A 17,350-nucleotide genomic window follows, 5' to 3' on the forward strand; every position below is an offset into this window, starting at 1 on the left:
AAAATACAATACATTACAAAATATATCATGTGTTGTATTTACTAACTATATAAATGGGTAAAATTTAAATAACCTTTGATCATTTACAAAATTAGTATAAAACCTATATTTTATATACTAATACTACATGTTCATTAGTATTAGGTAATAGCTTTAGGGTGGAGTATTTAGGGTTGAACAGCCTTTGTATTTGTAGCATTTTACCTTTTATCATCTTTATCCTGACCTATTATTTGTCAATAGCAAAGGGATATTATCCTGTCAATAATAAACTAAGTAAATATGTTAAACATAATATTAATGAGAAACTCAAAACATTCAAATTTTATTCTATTTATTAGTTGTTATAAGTTGCACTATACAAAAATTGTGTTGATTTGTATTACAAAGCTTCTCAACTATTAAATCAAATGATATAGTTAATTTATCTCTATCTTTTATATATTGACAATGATTAAACATTCTCTTCTTGATATAATTTGTTACAGGGTTAGTAAAATATCCAAAGTAATAGCCAGTGATACTAGAACAATATTTTTAATATCTCACTTGCCAATTCAAATGAAATGTTGTTTCCCGATTTGGTTATCTAAAAAGGAAAAGCCAATTATGTAATAATACATTTATGTAAACTAATTTAAATGTGTATTAGAGCATAATTGATGGGTAAATTGTGGAATTATGTCCATTTCTTTTCTTGATTTAATAATCATGTGAGCTCAAGAAGATGCAAGTTAATTATTTGTCCATATCAAATTAAGGATATATATTTTGTTAACATATAATTGTAGATATATCAAAATCGCTATCTTTAATATTAGCTTACGGTTAAAATAAATTTAGGTGTTCTTTTATAAGATTTATAGGTGGTTAAGGGGATTGTTGCTGTATTAACAACACACAACAACACACACACACACACACACACACACACAGTTGGTTGGGGGGGTGTGTTGTGTTGGAGCATGTTCCTTAACATTTCTTTCTTGAGGCTAATAGTCATCGTGAGCACATCATTATTTGCAGAAAAGTTAATTATTTCTGCATATAAAATTAAGAAAATATTTGTTAACATGTAATTGATATTTTTGTGTATAATAATGTAAAATTAAAATGTATATCCTTATTTTAATTTTAAGGTTAGAGGAAATATGGGTATAGTTACTGAGTTACATATAGCATTATTTGGCTTAAACCTCGTTATTTGAGCTGACAGATGTAAGCTGAAGACAATGTAGCTACAAGGTGGGAAGGGTTGAATCAATGTGAATGTGCAACGTCTGGAAGGTACCAGATTCCAGGAGTCAACATTATTGTTAACAGTTTAACAATGTTTTTCAAGTATTTGTCAACATGTTAAATATAAATTTAGTTTAGATTAATTTTTTTTAGGTTTTTTTTCAACCTTATACTGTATTGACTCTCCCCCTTATTCTATTTGAAAAGATCCTCGCATACGCTAGTGACCCATGAGGACGGGCAGAATAAGGTTTAAGAGGGGATCGGCTTCTACTTAAAAAAAAATTAATAATAAAAAGAAAGAAAGAAAGATTTCCCGGTTCACTAATTAATTTCAAAACAGTATTTTTTCAGCAGCTCTGTAAAACAATTTTAGAAACCTGAAAACTAAATTATTTGGTGTTTGACTTACACAGTGTTTAGTTAATTTAGCTGTGGCGTTCTTGGCATTGTGCGTTTTGCAATTGTTTCTCTATTTTGTAAACAAATACACCTGTAATAGTAAGTAGTAGAAACAAATATGTGTAAATCTTTGATACATTATAATTATTGAATATAAAAGGATAATAAAACTTTGGACATTTGCCATCGTTATATGTTGCAAAAAAGTATAGCATCGATGCTTGGGAAAGATTATACAGTAAAAACCTTACCATTCGACAAAGGAAACACTACTGCAGAGAATTACAGAAACTTTGAATGCTGGCAAATATACAATGCTAAATAAATATCCAACAGATGCATTTGTGCGTGAAACAGCCAAAACCCTTCATAAACACAGAGAACATTTTTCTGGCAAATTCAGATCTAAATAATTAACTCCTCATCATTCCAAAGTCCCACGCACATATGGTCTTCCTAAAATCCACAAACCTGGCATTCCTCTCCGACAATAATTAGTTCCTGGCATTCACCACGTTGGGAAATATCTAAAGTCTAGTTCCCTTGGGTATCCTGACACCTCTTGAAGGAAAAACTGACTTTTTTATTAAAAAGTCTAGACTTTGTTAAGAAGTAAAGTACTAGACTAGGAGGATAGGCTAGTTAGCTTTCACGTTGAGAGTCGATTCACTAATGTATCACTTAATAATTATTCTATAATTTTTGTGACAATTTTTAAATCAATGTCATAGAGCCTTATGTATACCTAAAGAAGAGAGTAGATATCAAACCTCGCAATGTAGTTGATATACCTTTTTTGTAACATATAATGATGGCAAATGTCCGAAATTCTGTTATCCTCTCAATCCTTCCATCATTAATAAAAGATTTTTAACAAAGGAGTGTGTTTAAGTATAATAATTTCAATAAATAAATCTGTAGTTAATAGTAATATTAGGCAACATACATTTAAATTTGTGTAAATTGTAGCATTATGTCCATAAACATCTTTTTGCCGGAGCTATCAGTCATCGTGACCTCGAGGACGAGAGTTACTTACTTCTAGACATCAAATTAAGAAAATATTTGTTAACATTTAATTAATATAATAACGTGAATTAAAAAAAGGTTTGTTTAAGATTAAATTAATGTTGGAGGAAATTTGAGTACAGTTAATGTGTTGTTTATAGCATTATTTACCATAAATTATGTTATTTCAGCTAATAGACATAAGTTGAAAATAACTTTTGTTAATAATATATTTTTTAAACTGTTTAAATATTCCACAAATTGTAAATTCCACTTTTATTAAATAATTTTTAAACTTTTCTACTTTTTCAGTAGTTCTGCATAAAAAGTAATTAAACCTGGAAATAATAAGTATTCTTACATAGGTACCTCTTAATTTAGAAATATTTTAAGTTAATTTAGCAGTGACACTAATATAAAAAGTTTAACTAATTTTTTTCCAATTTAACTGTTCTGAAAAAAAGAATATGCATATATATCCACAGATGTAACAAACTAGCAAGGCATTATTTTATGGAGATTTTCAACTGGAGATAGTTTAACTATATGCAGATTTCAACTATGACTGTATTCAAATTACAAAAACATCTGTACTAATTTTAACCCAGTCTGGCTTGTGAAAACCACGTAGAACATTTTCTAACACTTGCAATAAAATCATTTTATATCTTTGAGATTTTACTTTTTATATTGCATACAAAGTGGCCAAAACCCACTTTGAAGATTTCATTATCAATTTTCATACTGTTTAAAACTCTATTTGAAGGAATAGCTGAACCTGTATCCTGACAAAAAGCTCTGACAATTACTTTTCTTTTTGATTTGGAACAATCAGGAAATATAAGAAAATACAAGACTTGGAAGAAAAAGATATTTATTTTAAAATATAATAAAAAAATTGAAACTAGGTCATCATATTCACAATATTATGTACATCATCCTTATTAATACTCGTACTAAGCCAATATTTTTGTACTTATTTATTATTTAAAATATCTCTTGTAACAAAATCACTTTCTACTAACTAATATCACAAAATAAAGCCGGTGAAATATCTACTTGACAACATGTCCATTTTGACTAGAGAAAACAAAGCCATCTAAGAGAAACTAATGATTGTTTCAAACAATTCTTTATCTTTGAACACAGCAGGAACATAATCATCCTAATATCGTGTTTAAATCCTTAACCATACATTACGATCACACGAGAGTTTGTCGGGAAATAGAGACTGAACTACATTTTTCAAATTAAAGATCAGCGTTTACACATTTTGAATTATGAAATTGCCAAGCGATTGCATGCATCAAACTTCCTATGTACATCATCAAAACAATAATAAAAGAATAACCGAATAGCTAATAATGTATGTATATAACTAAAGGCACAAATAACCAGAAATATTTATTTATGATTGTCAATAAATTATTACTCTTTGGTCTTTAAATAAATAATAAGTAAAACACAGTTTCTATAAATACACTAACATTGATGAAATAAGTATAATAAATAATCACCTGATATATGTTTAAACCAATAAAGTATACAAATATTAATTAACAAAATAAATAGAATTCAACAAATCTGAATAAACAATCACTGGCCCAAAAGTATTAAGTGCACTTCAATGTAAACCAAAATTATTTATGCCTCAGTACGATAATACCTCATTGAAATAGTTAAATACTTTAAAGTCTAAGCTATTCTCATTGTTATTACAAAAGAAAGGTTTTCCAAATCGTATTACTTAAAATAGTAGCAGGATGTTTCTTCATTCTGCACATTACTGTGGTCCAAGTTCAATTCAACTTAAAAAATAATGAACAAAACGTTCTAGAATAATTATTTGCAGTTGTGTTACTCAGCAGTTTTGACTTTGTCTCTCCACATCCACCGACTGTGCTCTATACGCTTGCTGTAGTTTTTTTATTAACATAAGCTACCACAGACATTATGATAAATTTGTAGAAGACTTTAAGTACTGATTTTAGCAGAATAGTACTTTTCTTTTAGACCATCGGCTGAGTTAACCGTGGTTATACCACCAACAGTGTTTTCATAACTAAGCCTCCTGTGACATTATTATGACTGTGCAAGCCTAGAAGTAGAGAAACTCATAAAGAGGAGGAAGCAGATAGTCAAGGAAGAGAAGACACAACTCTTCCAAGAAATTGAACAGTTTTTAATCGCTGTTTGTTTATTACTTATGCCATAATATGTAAATTGTTTTTTTATGATCAAATAAGCAATGGCTATAGAAAATATAGTACTCGTATAATAACTATCTAAGAACAATTTGTTTTAATTTACATTTTTTTAGAAACTGTATTTAATCTTACGACTAAAACCAGACTTGGTTGCAAATATTGTTAAATTAGTCTTGTAAGTTATATTTTAAACATTTATATTTCATTTAAAGTTATGTGAAAGTATAAAGCCTTGAAGTATTAGTTATGGTGATGGTTTTAGATATCAATTGTAGCTATTTATTTAATACTGAGAGAAGATTGTAATTTCATGAGGAATATTATGAAAATTCTTCTGAATGTCAGAAAAACAAGAACATTAATATAAGTAGTTTACATGAATAGTACAAAATGCTTTAAATAATATTAAACGCAAATTTGATGAATAATTTGAGTCAACGGTTATTATTTAGCACTATAAATTATGCACCTATACAATATTTTAAAGTACTTTTACTCCTAAGCCTAATGTTTACATCACTGGACATACAGTCTGGTGTCGTGTTGGTCTCCGTGCGGGCAATGTGTGATGTTACAAAGTTCACAGCCAGATAAGGAATGCTTCACTCTCCACCTCTATTTGATCCCGAGCAGAGTAGCCTGCAGGTCCACGTAGTCTTGGCAGCGCTGAGCCAGGGTCTTCGGTGCAGTTAGGGCCTCCGCCGCGTCACGAAAACTTTCCTCGTTCCGTCTGTAGTACATGATCGCATCCGTCTCCAGCTGGTTGATCTTGTCCGGCCTGATCTCGTCCATCGAGACTATCTCCGTCACGTAAGGGTTGAACCGGTAATACACGTTTGGTGGGAGGAGATCATTCAGACACGTGTGAACAGCTGGAAACAATAAAAACATTATCACGTTGAAGTTGAAGCCATGTTGAAGTTTTTTGGGTGTTCATAGTAATAATGTTTTCTTTGCTACAACACTCAAATGTGAATAAAAAAAATTGTATACAGTGTGGAATGTAGTTAATTTTCAATTTTAAATTGTTGATGGTTCAAACTTTTCTTCTGGTCACTTAACATTTGTGTTATGTGTTTGTAATGTTAAAAATAGGGTAACAATTGTACATCATTTCTGAGCTATTAGCAGATGAGGCAACATTAAAACGCCTCATTATATACTGCAGTTGACCAACAATAGCTGTTGTGTCCCTCACATGATGTTCACATGAGCACCTCCCCCTCCCTAATTGCCATGCCTGTTTGATTTCCACAAATTTAAGTCATGTGAGCTATCCAAACCTACCTTACCTCATCATTATCCCATTCCCTTACTACTCCATAACACATAATCCCTTTTCATCATATCTTTGATTATATTGGTCCCAGTCACAAAACAACTTTCAAAGTAAATGCATATGTGATGATTTTCTTATAAAATAAGATTAATTTAAAAAATTATAATTTGGTATATTAAATATTCAGTATAAGGAGTATATTTCTAACATTAAGTTTTTTTTGTGTGTTGTACTTAAAGTATTTAAATAACATCTATAAAGACCTTATAGACTAAAAGAATACATGTTGGTATATATTTCAGTATTTCTCTGTGACAGATATGTTAAGAGACTGACCCTCAGTGTCGGTGGCGCTGTCCAGGATCTTGTCGAAGGTCTGACGCCAGCTGGTGGGAGACGTGCTGACGGCCTGCTCGGTGCCAGTGTGCGAAGGCATGTGCCGGCCTGTGCCACAAGACACCACACACTGCAGTGCCGCGTCCGGCCACAGCTGCTTGGCTTCGTGGATGGCTAGTGCTGTTGGGTTATTCACTAAAATACCTCCGTCCTGCAAATGTACAAGAAATTACATTCAAATGTGATATTAGTTTTCCTTCCTATTATATTTGTTTAGTAAGGTTAATTTTAATAGTCTTCTCAAGGCCTTTAGTGCAATGTCTAAAGATGGCTGGATATTTTCTCTGAGATTATGTTTTTCTCTTTTACAAATGCTACATAAAATTGCAATGCTATTCTCTGTGAGTGCATAGATATCTAATCTATTATGTTCTAAAATTTAGATTTATTAAACAATTAACTATTAAAAAGCATATAACAAATAGAATCTGAAGTTACAAACGTTTTATATTCAGGAACAATAAGAATCTATGAATAAGTGAGTAACAGTAGTTTTTATTATTTAAAACTATATAACTTTATATTTTAGTTGTGACAGTGTCTACCAATAATTGGCAATTAAGGTGCAACACAACTGATATCAAGAAGTGATAAAACTGTGAATATCGAGTGTCTCCGCTAAATATTCAATCCAGTTTTAAAAGATAGAATAATACAATATAATATAAACGAATAAAGTGTCCAGCACAATCAGACAGGCAGTTTGAGACAGCTTTATTACAAGCAGTGTTCCTCCAAAACATTTTAATCTTTTGCTTTTGTTAATCTCACATTTCACTGTTTTATATGAGAAGACTAATCACTTAACATATAAATGTTTCACTCAGAGCTCTTGTATACTACATTATTAGCACTAAAAAAAATGTACAATGTATTTTATATTAATTTAAATATTATTACCTATCCTATAAAATTTGACCATAATAAATATACTCTGCTACTCTACCATCATTGCTGAATACGGGGAATATGTAAAGTAATGCAAAATTTAGCAATGGAAAAGGTTGCAACAAAAAAGGTGAAAATATGGAGTTGTGATTGGACTGAAATAGTGCTGAATGTGTTAAGCTGAGTGCAATACTGAACAGCAGTGCGAGTGAGTGACAGTGGCCGCTAGTTTACACTTACGTGATGCAGGAGGTTGCCGACTCGGAACTCCTCGAAGATGGTTGGCGCAGCGGCCGATGCTCTGACGGCCTGGAACATGGTGTGGCGACTGCTGCCCTCGTACTGGCTCTGGCGCTCGTACGGCAGCGAGTAGTTGCGGAACACATAGGGAGTCACGCGTGACTTGTTCACCACAGCCGAGATTGCAGACATCTGCGACATGACAGAACACGTCAATATTGCAACATTAAAAGATTACGTTTGACATCATGTGTGTTCGTGTGCAATTATCTTCACGCTGATCTACTCCGGTAATTTCTTTCATCTGATTGAACGGTGAGAAGCAATACAAAGTTGTTAGAACACAAAATTTGAGTCTTAGAGTTACTTTAGCAAAATTTATAATTGGCTTAATGATATTAGACCATCTAAAATTTTTGTGGCTAGAGGTTACAATAAAAAATATTTGTATAAGAAGGTAAAATACAGGTTGTAATTCCAAATAACCTAAACTTTTGTATTAACTTCTTATGTCTTCAATGGGACAAAAATTATGCATACAGCTACATTAATACTTTTAGTGAATTCATAAGAATTCAGCAATATTTCCACACTGTTACTGAGTTATTATTTCACATTTTAACATGTACAGTTACAAAAAAAATGACAGTTTGAGATATAAGAAGCTTAAAACTGAAAAGACCACTCAGTAAATCAATATTTATTAGCTATCAATATCTCCCGACTTAATTCATCAAAAATGAATTTATCAGTTGAATTATTGGTTTGATAAATGCGATAGGTTGTTATATTTGAAGCTGGCGAGACAATCTGATCTGAGTCCAAGGGCCTCACGTGGCTCACACTGTTGTCTGTTGTGAGTTTAGAGCTTATCAACGTATATAAAGATCCCTCCTTCACGCCAGCTGGCAGTTGTGTAGAGTGTGTCATCATCAATATGTCAAAGTTCAATGCATTCTAACCTCTGACCAAATGTTCTGAGAAATAAGGAATACATGTTTGAAAATAGGAAAACCTATTTTATTGTCGTTGTTAATATTTTTAAAAGATAATGCGATTAAAATGTGGATCTTTAATTTACTATTATAAATGTAGTAATAAATACTAAATAATATATCAATATGCAATATAATCAATCCAATCTAGTCTTCTCAGCTTGTGTATTGAGTGAAATAAAAAACCAGAAAAACATATTGTTAGAAGGGATCGTCTTTGGTTCTTGGTTTTACTTTTCATTAGAGTTGTTTTCAACAGAAGTAACACCAGAGGTGCACTGTTCCCTTGTCATACAATGTAGTAACAAACATATGAGTTACATTATTTTATCTATAGGCAGCAAAAACCCTTTAAAATGTTGTTCTCTAAAACACAAAATTTGGATCTGAGCAATAATTAAGGTCTTGATCAGGTATGTAGGAAACTAATTACAAATTACAAAATACAGACCAATGTCTATTTTCCATAACGTTGTTCAAAAAGTAATAAAAATTAAAATAATTTATTACTAAAATTGTTGTTTTACATGATATGACTACCAACCGACACAAGCTAGTCTCACCTTGGGACAGTTGGCTGCCCTGTTGGTCTGCAGCAGGCTGGCGTCCCCGAGGTAGGAGCGCAGCAAATCTTCCCACACAGCTGTGTCGTAGTAGGCGTGGTTCCACACCATCTTCGTTGTTCCCCAGAATGCGCTCTGTGTGAATACTTTAATACTCATCTCCTTATATATCCTCCGTACCTCATCAAGAGTCTTACCAGGTGGAGGTCCTATAACAGATTATAATCAATAATTAATTAATTAGTAGCAGAGTTACTTTTATGTTATTAATCATCAAAGGATAAAAAACCATACAAAAATGTATTATAATTATAAGAAATAAAACCTTCACTTTTAGTATGACATTCTAGAACGTAATTTTATGATTTTCATAAGATTAGTGTAGTTTAGAAACCGGAACTTCATATATTTTGTATCATACATAACGTTTGAAAAATTTCTTTATAGTGTAATTTCAATATATGATTTTAAACGAAAATAACTACCATAAAACTTTTGCACTGAGAATAAATTAGGAAAGAGTACAGCAGGACACAAAATATCATGGGAATTCTTATGCTAATGGCCTTACTATCTTATGGCCTGGCTACTAGCCTGTCTGCGTACAGATTTGTGCAAAAACTACTGACTGATTCTAATCTTCAGCAAGCCAGGGGCTTCTTTTCCATGCAAATAATAGTCACTAGAGGTTTGCACATTCAAAATTCTTAGGATTGTCATTACTAAAATAGTTTATACATCTAGAAATAAAACAAATACTTTTTACTATTTTGAGTATTGTTTGGTTCCTATATGTTAAGCATTATGAATGTACATTCTCCTATACCATATCATCAAGAGCTAAATAACTACTCAGTGTAAGAAAATTCTAATTTTAGTCTACTGACTTCTTAACTGGACCAATGTATAAGAAATAGTGAGTCGTGACATAGCGTATAAGGGTATCTTAAAAGGTCTTTGTTGATATGTTAAAAAATTATTATATTGAAAATCTTAAAATTACAATGAGGAAACTCAGATAGGCTATGTAGAGTGCTTACCTACTCCACACATCAAGATGGCCCCAGTGCTCACACCACAGATGTAATCAAACAGGTTGTGGATTTTCTTGCCTGTCAACTCTTCCAGCTTCTTCAGCATCTGGATAACAACCACACCCCTGAAACAAGATTTAAAATACATTATCAGCCCATTAGGCTTAGTAATTCAATTCCAAATATAAGAACTACAAATATATGTTGAAAAATAAACTAGGCATACTTTCTTTTTAAGTTTTATTTTGTAGCCACTTTAATGTTATAAAGATCTCGTCTTTCCTACTATATTAACAATACCATACGTAAAGAAGAAAAACTTCATTACATTATATCAATTTATAATTTTTGTAATTTTATAATGGAACTTAACTTGGCCGTTGAATTAAAAACATTTCGTTGAACAGTGAGATTGTTAAATCGCTGAGAAGTAACTTTCACTTAATCTCATTTGTTCTGCCATGGGCTAAAAAGTGTGGGAAGCTGTTATAAGTGGCATAAAGGGTGAGTATCAGTAATGAAAACAGTGAACAGCTATATTGTAACAGCTTTTATTTGTAATATAAACCTAGATATAACTTCCATAATAAAGAAATAATAAAAACATAGTGCTAACCTAACCATAAAAATCAAAACTCAAAATCTTACTATTCTTACAACATGTTAACTTTTTCCTCAATCACTACATTTTAAATTTTTATAATTTTTATACTTAACATATTTTGAAAACGGCTCTGTAAGACATACCGGTCTATAGTGGTGTTTTATACAAAATCTCCCATAAATTAAAATTGGTTATTTCCATAGACATCTAAAAACGATATTATATATTTTTTGCTTGCATTAATTAACCCTTTGAGTGCCACGGCATATTTTCCCAAGTCATACGCATAAATTGCCTGAGCATTTCCTTCTGTTTTGCAAGCGTGTGTGGAAAAAACTATATTAAAAAAACTATTCAACCGATTTGAATAATTTTTTTTTAGTTTGTGTGTTATAAAACAAGGTATTTTTTCCATATAATATTATAATTTTATTTTTATTTACACTAAAAGAATATAGGTTATAACAAAAAACTAAAAAATGAATAAAAATAAATTTCAAGTTTGAACTAAAATTTTATTTATACAATATTTTTTAAAATTTTTTTAGCTATACCATATGAAAGAGCATGAAAAACTGAACAAAAATCATGCATAATATGGTGTGTTACAGTAATATTTAACCAGATACTGCAATATATATACAAAATACAACAAAAAGCAATTTTTGTTCAAGTTTGTCAAAAGTTTAGAAACAATATTATAACTATCCTATTTCACTCAATGAAGTAAGACGACTGTAAAATACTAATTATATAAAAAGTATATAAAAATATACACAAGCCTACAATATAACCTTACTTCACCTAAAATCAATAGTTTGATTGGAACTTGCGTTTTACTTCATCACCAATCCAACAATAAAATATACGTCACTAAACACGAAAAAAGAAGTTTATAAATTAATGGATTGTAAGTTTTACTGAACACAATTGCAGAATAGTAATAACAACAGTTTTCAGCATAAACACACGAAACTAGCACAATGTAAACACACAACAAACGAAACTGTGTAGTTAATGGCAACAAGTAGCAGCTGACCAACTATTGCGTCATCTGTTTTTTTTCTGATGGCAAATAACTACAAGGGGGCGGTGAACAATAAAAATCAATCACAATCGATTGTTCGAAACTTGTAGATTGCCGTGAAATAAGTTATTTGTCAAAACAAAAATGAATTATATGTGATATTAATTAAATACAAATCGTCTACTGGGTAGATGCCGGCAATTTATGCACATTTAACAACATCTACTATGTAGACGCTGCGGCACTCGAAGGGTTAATGAGCAATCAATTAAGAATGGTTCGAGACTAACCTTATACCACCTCCATCAATTGCCAGTATACGGATGCCTCTACCGGGAAGGTAACCGGCATAACCCAACATTGCAAACGACTCTCTGACGAGGGACTGAGTTGCTTCGTCCTTAGACTGCTGCTTGACTCTCAGGAGAAGACGGATTGCTCCATCCTAAAATAAAAATAAATAGTTATTAAAACATAAAACCTTATCAACACTCTATGTTATTATTTTCCATGAAACAATTTAACTAATCATAAATAATGACTACAAAAGTATCATATTAGGCTTATTGAATGTAAGCTTGGTTGTTCATTGCAATGAAAGATTGATTGTAGATTATACAAATTCAATTTGTTCAAAACGATAAAATAATCTGCAAATAACCAAACTTTCCAATAGAAATATATATATATATATATAAACAATTACCTTTACTGCAATCCGTTTGGCCTGTGGAAACTGATGTAGGTGATTCGCCAGGTCTTCAAGTCGTTTGAGTCTTGACTGTGTTGTCTCCGCTGTTGCAATCATCGACAGGACATGACGCGTCCTCGAGGAAATGCTCTCCTGTGGATCAACCGCATTCTTTATCTCTATGTACAATCAGTTTAAAAGGACAAAATCAATTTCACCCACTATGTGTACATGTTACCCGGTATTATATAATGGGTGATTTAAATGTTTAATCTTCTTGAACCACTCGACAGTAGCATGTCAATGACAGCAAATCAGACCGTAAAAAATCAAACTCTTTGTGAATTATTGAAGTCAGTAAGTTTCATTTGCTTAAGCAAGTAAAGAAATAGCGCTACTGTTGAAAAATTATCTGTTGAAAGTTGTTTTTAACTTAATGATATTGAATAAATGGTACAAAAAGTAAAATAATATTCATAAAGCGTATCTTACTGCTATTTTGTGCCAATCTATGCGTTTGTATGAAATTTATGGCAAATGGCAAACCTATGAAATAATACCCATAGTCAATCTTAAGATGTACTGTATATTATTGTAGCTAATTTAACATAATTTCAAACATTCAGTATATTGCAGACTCACCTTTGAAACAGCTGCATCGTTCCTGACTTTCCACTTAGGGACCAAAGCTTGCTCAGTTGGTTTTTCCTCCGGTTTTTGGGTGAACCTCTGTTGGATGCCTTTCAACACTCCATAAGCGTAATCTTGAAGGGGTTCAACAGCCTTACTTGCATCTGAGATTCGACTTTCCAGCGACTGAGGAGAAACAGGGACCGATTTCACAGTACTGGTTCCGGTGACCGGGGTACCGACTTCTGGATTATCTGGAGAATTTGGATCTTTAGGATCCAGGTGTTTTCTCCTTGTGACCGGCAATGTTTGCATTACCCCAGTCAGTTGGGGAAATTTTTGTAAGAAATTAATCCAATCCTTCGATAGACTGTACATGTTTCCTTTCTCGCTTTGTGATTTTGTTATCAAATCACGCAGCTGGTTAACAACTTTCCATTGATTCAAAGACATGCTCTTGAAACTGGAGCGTAATTTAAATTTTGACGAAGTCTGCATCGATTGTTGTGGATTGGCACTCTTGGTGTTGATGTGCCTGTAAGAAAAATTTAAATTTAATATTACAACCACTACAATTTATATAAAAGACTACCAGTAGCCTACTTTAAATACTCATCATATTAATTGCAGTAAATAATTATACTGACGATTTATTCCAACAATTAAAATACAGAAATTTGCTACATTCTAGATCTATATTTATGTATACATATTGATTTAAAGTAGTTGGGAAAAATTCCTTTCGTATAAGTAGCTATTGTATCAATTTGAAATTTAAATAAGATAGGGTACTTTGGGATTATACCGACCACACCAGTATGAATAACACAAAAATGTATATTTATAGAAATAAACATATGAGAACGAAAAAACAACTCTTTAATTACAAAATTACAAACTTACAAGCATTTCCTGGAATTGTGATCGGTATTGTTGTCGCTGTTATCTTATCTTTCTCGAGAATCCCGATTACGGCAGGCCGCGCGGCATCACATGATTTGCACGGTACATAATTGCCTTTCCATTACAATTCAATTTATATTTCTGATCAGCCCCTCTAGAATTTGATATTTTACTGATAGGTACTATCTCGAGGGATGTTTTTCTTTCCTTGACATCAGCGCGGGGCAGCACCGAAGGTGCTGTCGAAGCCCGCGCTGATGGCCGGAGGCACTCACATTTTGGGTGGCGGAATGTGATCAAGAATAAAAACAAGTTTTGAGTATTTTTTCAATAAAGAGTTTAGTTTTAGTTTGGTAATGTTTGTTTTTGTTGAATTTTTGTGTTTGGAGAAATGTAGAGGTAAAACACGGAAGTACAACAAAGCGACGCACCAGCTGAACGGGCGGCGAGACTCTGCAATCACGTTATCTACTAGACCGCTCGACTTTGACCTCTGTCTGAGGATGGGGAGGGGTTTGCGATAAGACAATTCCTGTTTTGTATTGACGAAATATTGTTCTACGCTAATCTAGTAATCAGTAGAAGCAAAATGTCGAATAACGATTCATGTCTGGGTGTGGTCGGTATAATCCCAAAGTACCTAAGATAGTTATGTATCTTTTAACAGTACCTTTAAACTTAAAGAAAAAAAGACTTGAGCGTTTGCTAAGAACCTACAGTTGTTTATCTCACACAGTTTCCTCAGATTCATTGCTATTTAAAAAATCTCTAAAATTTGTTAGTCTACTTCTTTTAGTATATGTATTTTTTATCACTAATAAGTTTAAATCATATCTTAAGTTAAATAAAGTTTAATATCAAATCCTTAATTTTATTACAAGCAATCGAAACATTTTATAAAAACAACCGAATAACGAATGTAGGCTGCTTATTAGAGTCTCTACCCCAAGTTTTCGATAAATTTCAAATATTTTAAGTCTAAGTACGAAGGTTAAGGAATTCCTTACATTGGGGGAACAACTGCCCTCACGTGGGACCTTTTTTTCTTACGCCTTTCTTCACTCTTTTCTTTATTATTGGTATCCTTAATACTGTTGAAGTATTTTCCATTAACACAATCGACAAATTCAAAGTGGGACTTAAAAATATTTACTTCGTATTAAATTTATACATAATTACAAGCACAAGGAAGTACTGAGGTAACATGCACTGATGGTTGGAAGCATTTAGTATCAGTCCGATATTCTGAAATAGGCTATTCTCAGCAGGTTTCATTATCAAAACCTTAATTTACAATACAGTGTCAATATTTATTTTGTATGAGTACGAAAAACAAGTGTGCAAATACGATCTAGTCTTAGTTTTAGGGCCAGCTGCTTTATCATTGTATGGTGTAACCTAAATTACTGTAGCCTACCATCAATTGTTTTCTTAAATAGGCTGACATCATTAATTTTTGTCCTAGAAGAGAATATAATTAATTTAAAAGGAATTGAATAGATAGGCCTATTCATTTATAGAATTCAGCGTGACATACCAGGGCCTAGTCTATCATTAATAGGCATTTATCATTAACTTAATTCTAATAGGACATTACAATAACAGTATTATACCTAATTACTTATCATTCTAATAATTATCCATTCTGGATTGGGGTATGTAAGTTATTGGTTCTTTAGTACAGTAACCAAACAAATCTGGTATTGTATTAATAACTTCTAAAAAAATAAGACAACCTATTGAATGCTTATTTGCGTAGTCTAAATATTCCAAGATTAAATGTGGAAATAGCCTAATTTACTTATCTACGCCACTTACCATTACAATAAATGTACATACAATTCATTATTTTCAACACATTTCACCCAGAAAACTGAACAAACAATAACAAAGGACACCCAATATTAATTTGGCTTGATAAAAACTAAATTTACAAAACAGCTGGGTGGAATATTCTAGGAGCTGTACAAATGACAACAGACTGAACAGTCGTGACGTAAACTCTAGCAGACAGCTTTCAAATTGAAAACAAACTCTGCTATTGGCTAAAATGTATCAGCTGAGGGCGATCTACTGACGTCAGATCGTACGACCAATAATGGTGGGGAATGTGCCAATTTTTAAACGTCAATAATGCAAGGTCACTATAATTGCTTTATTTATAACTGCATTTGAAATAAATGTGAATGAATTTCTAAATAAAACCATTCAAATGTAGTCCAAACAGAGAGAAGGAATTTAACTTCCTGGTTTTATTTGAATTTAGAATAATTCAGAACCAAAGACCTCACAATCAGGTTATTTTCCGAACCAGGAAGTGAATAGAGATGTCTTCCTAAGAAGTTATTTGTCTACTGAAAAACATTATTGTCAAATAAAACTGAAAATATCAACAAGGAAAATTATTAACTAAAAAAAATATTATTAATCTCGCAATAAACCATGTATAATAAAACACCAATTTCTGTCTGATACATTAGTATGTGATTAAAAATAAACAGTGGAAATTATTTAAATTCGTCAACTTACCGACATAAACAAGCACACTTCCTGTATTTTGATATTCCTTTGCTCAGCGACATCTTCGAAAAATGAGTAAACTTCTGAATTGTAAAACCCTATTACAGTAAAAACACCAACTATAAATTTTTGAACTAAAGAAGACACAATATTGTACAATTAGTGCTGACTTGAAATCGCAAACCACTGTGACTTGATCGCGAATATTCACAGATGTTGCTTGAGTCAACTTCAACCTCCCACTGAACTGGCGCTCCGTTGCGCGCCTTTGTTTTATAGATTCACGGTCGAGCCCCCCGCCTCTGGCACTTGTTTACAATTTCATCCAAGCAACACATCGTATAAGACGCAATGTTTTTTGTTTACTGTTTGTCACTATATCGGATTGCAACGTTACGTTTGTTGTATAATGTTATTCAGACTCATGTTATCTTGTTTTTTTTTTCTTTTCTCACCGTTCCGTTCCATAAAAAGACGCCGATAAGGTTACAAAAGAAGTTTAAGAATTGATTATTTTTCAGATAGTATTACAGGAGTTTTAAAACGCCTACAGCTAAACATTTCAACAGTGTTCTGGCTTTTTAAAAGGACTCATTCTCAATAAAACTAGACATATCCTTGTATGGGTTTATCTAAATCTAACGGAACTATCAGAGTCTGACCAGACGCTGAAAAACTATAAACGACTGTATTAAAAATGGCATGCAGCTGAGGAAACCGTATT

At 32.1% G+C, this 17,350-nt stretch overlaps 1 protein-coding gene across 2 annotated transcripts; it reads right to left on the minus strand.

Annotated features, from left to right (window-relative positions):
* Positions 1-3,506: 3,506 nt before the first annotated feature.
* On the minus strand, positions 3,507-16,873 carry LOC124355267 (calcium-independent phospholipase A2-gamma-like). Of its 2 annotated transcripts, none has more exons than XM_046806317.1 (9): positions 16,636-16,873; positions 13,216-13,738; positions 12,589-12,726; positions 12,173-12,327; positions 10,258-10,376; positions 9,218-9,426; positions 7,660-7,851; positions 6,472-6,682; positions 3,507-5,728 (listed from the first exon to the last, which is right to left on the minus strand). In XM_046806317.1, exons 1-9 carry the CDS (start codon positions 16,686-16,688, stop codon positions 5,472-5,474), a joined length of 1,857 nt encoding a protein of 618 aa, XP_046662273.1. In that variant the 5' UTR covers positions 16,689-16,873; the 3' UTR covers positions 3,507-5,471. The 2 variants fall into 2 exon arrangements, with proteins under 2 accessions (XP_046662273.1, XP_046662274.1); XM_046806318.1 differs by lacking the exon at positions 16,636-16,873 and adding an exon at positions 15,925-16,081.
* Between the last annotated feature and the right edge of the window lie 477 nt (positions 16,874-17,350).

The sequence above is a fragment of the Homalodisca vitripennis genome, chromosome 2 (genome assembly GCF_021130785.1).
Source record: "Homalodisca vitripennis isolate AUS2020 chromosome 2, UT_GWSS_2.1, whole genome shotgun sequence".
Lineage (NCBI taxonomy): Eukaryota > Metazoa > Arthropoda > Insecta > Hemiptera > Cicadellidae > Homalodisca > Homalodisca vitripennis.

What these genes read in the sequence shown, in the direction of transcription:
- LOC124355267 (XM_046806317.1), bottom strand. Translation starts at nt 16,688, where the DNA reads ATGTCGCTGAGCAAAGGAATATCAAAATACAGGAAGTGTGCTTGTTTA. An exon ending in ACGATGCAGCTGTTTCAAAG is followed by an intron (nt 12,727 to 13,215) that starts GTGAGTCTGCAA and finishes GTTGATCCACAG; the next exon opens with GAGAGCATTTCCTCGAGGAC. An exon ending in CATCTTGATGTGTGGAGTAG is followed by an intron (nt 9,427 to 10,257) that starts GTAAGCACTCTA and finishes AATCTGTTATAG; the next exon opens with GACCTCCACCTGGTAAGACT.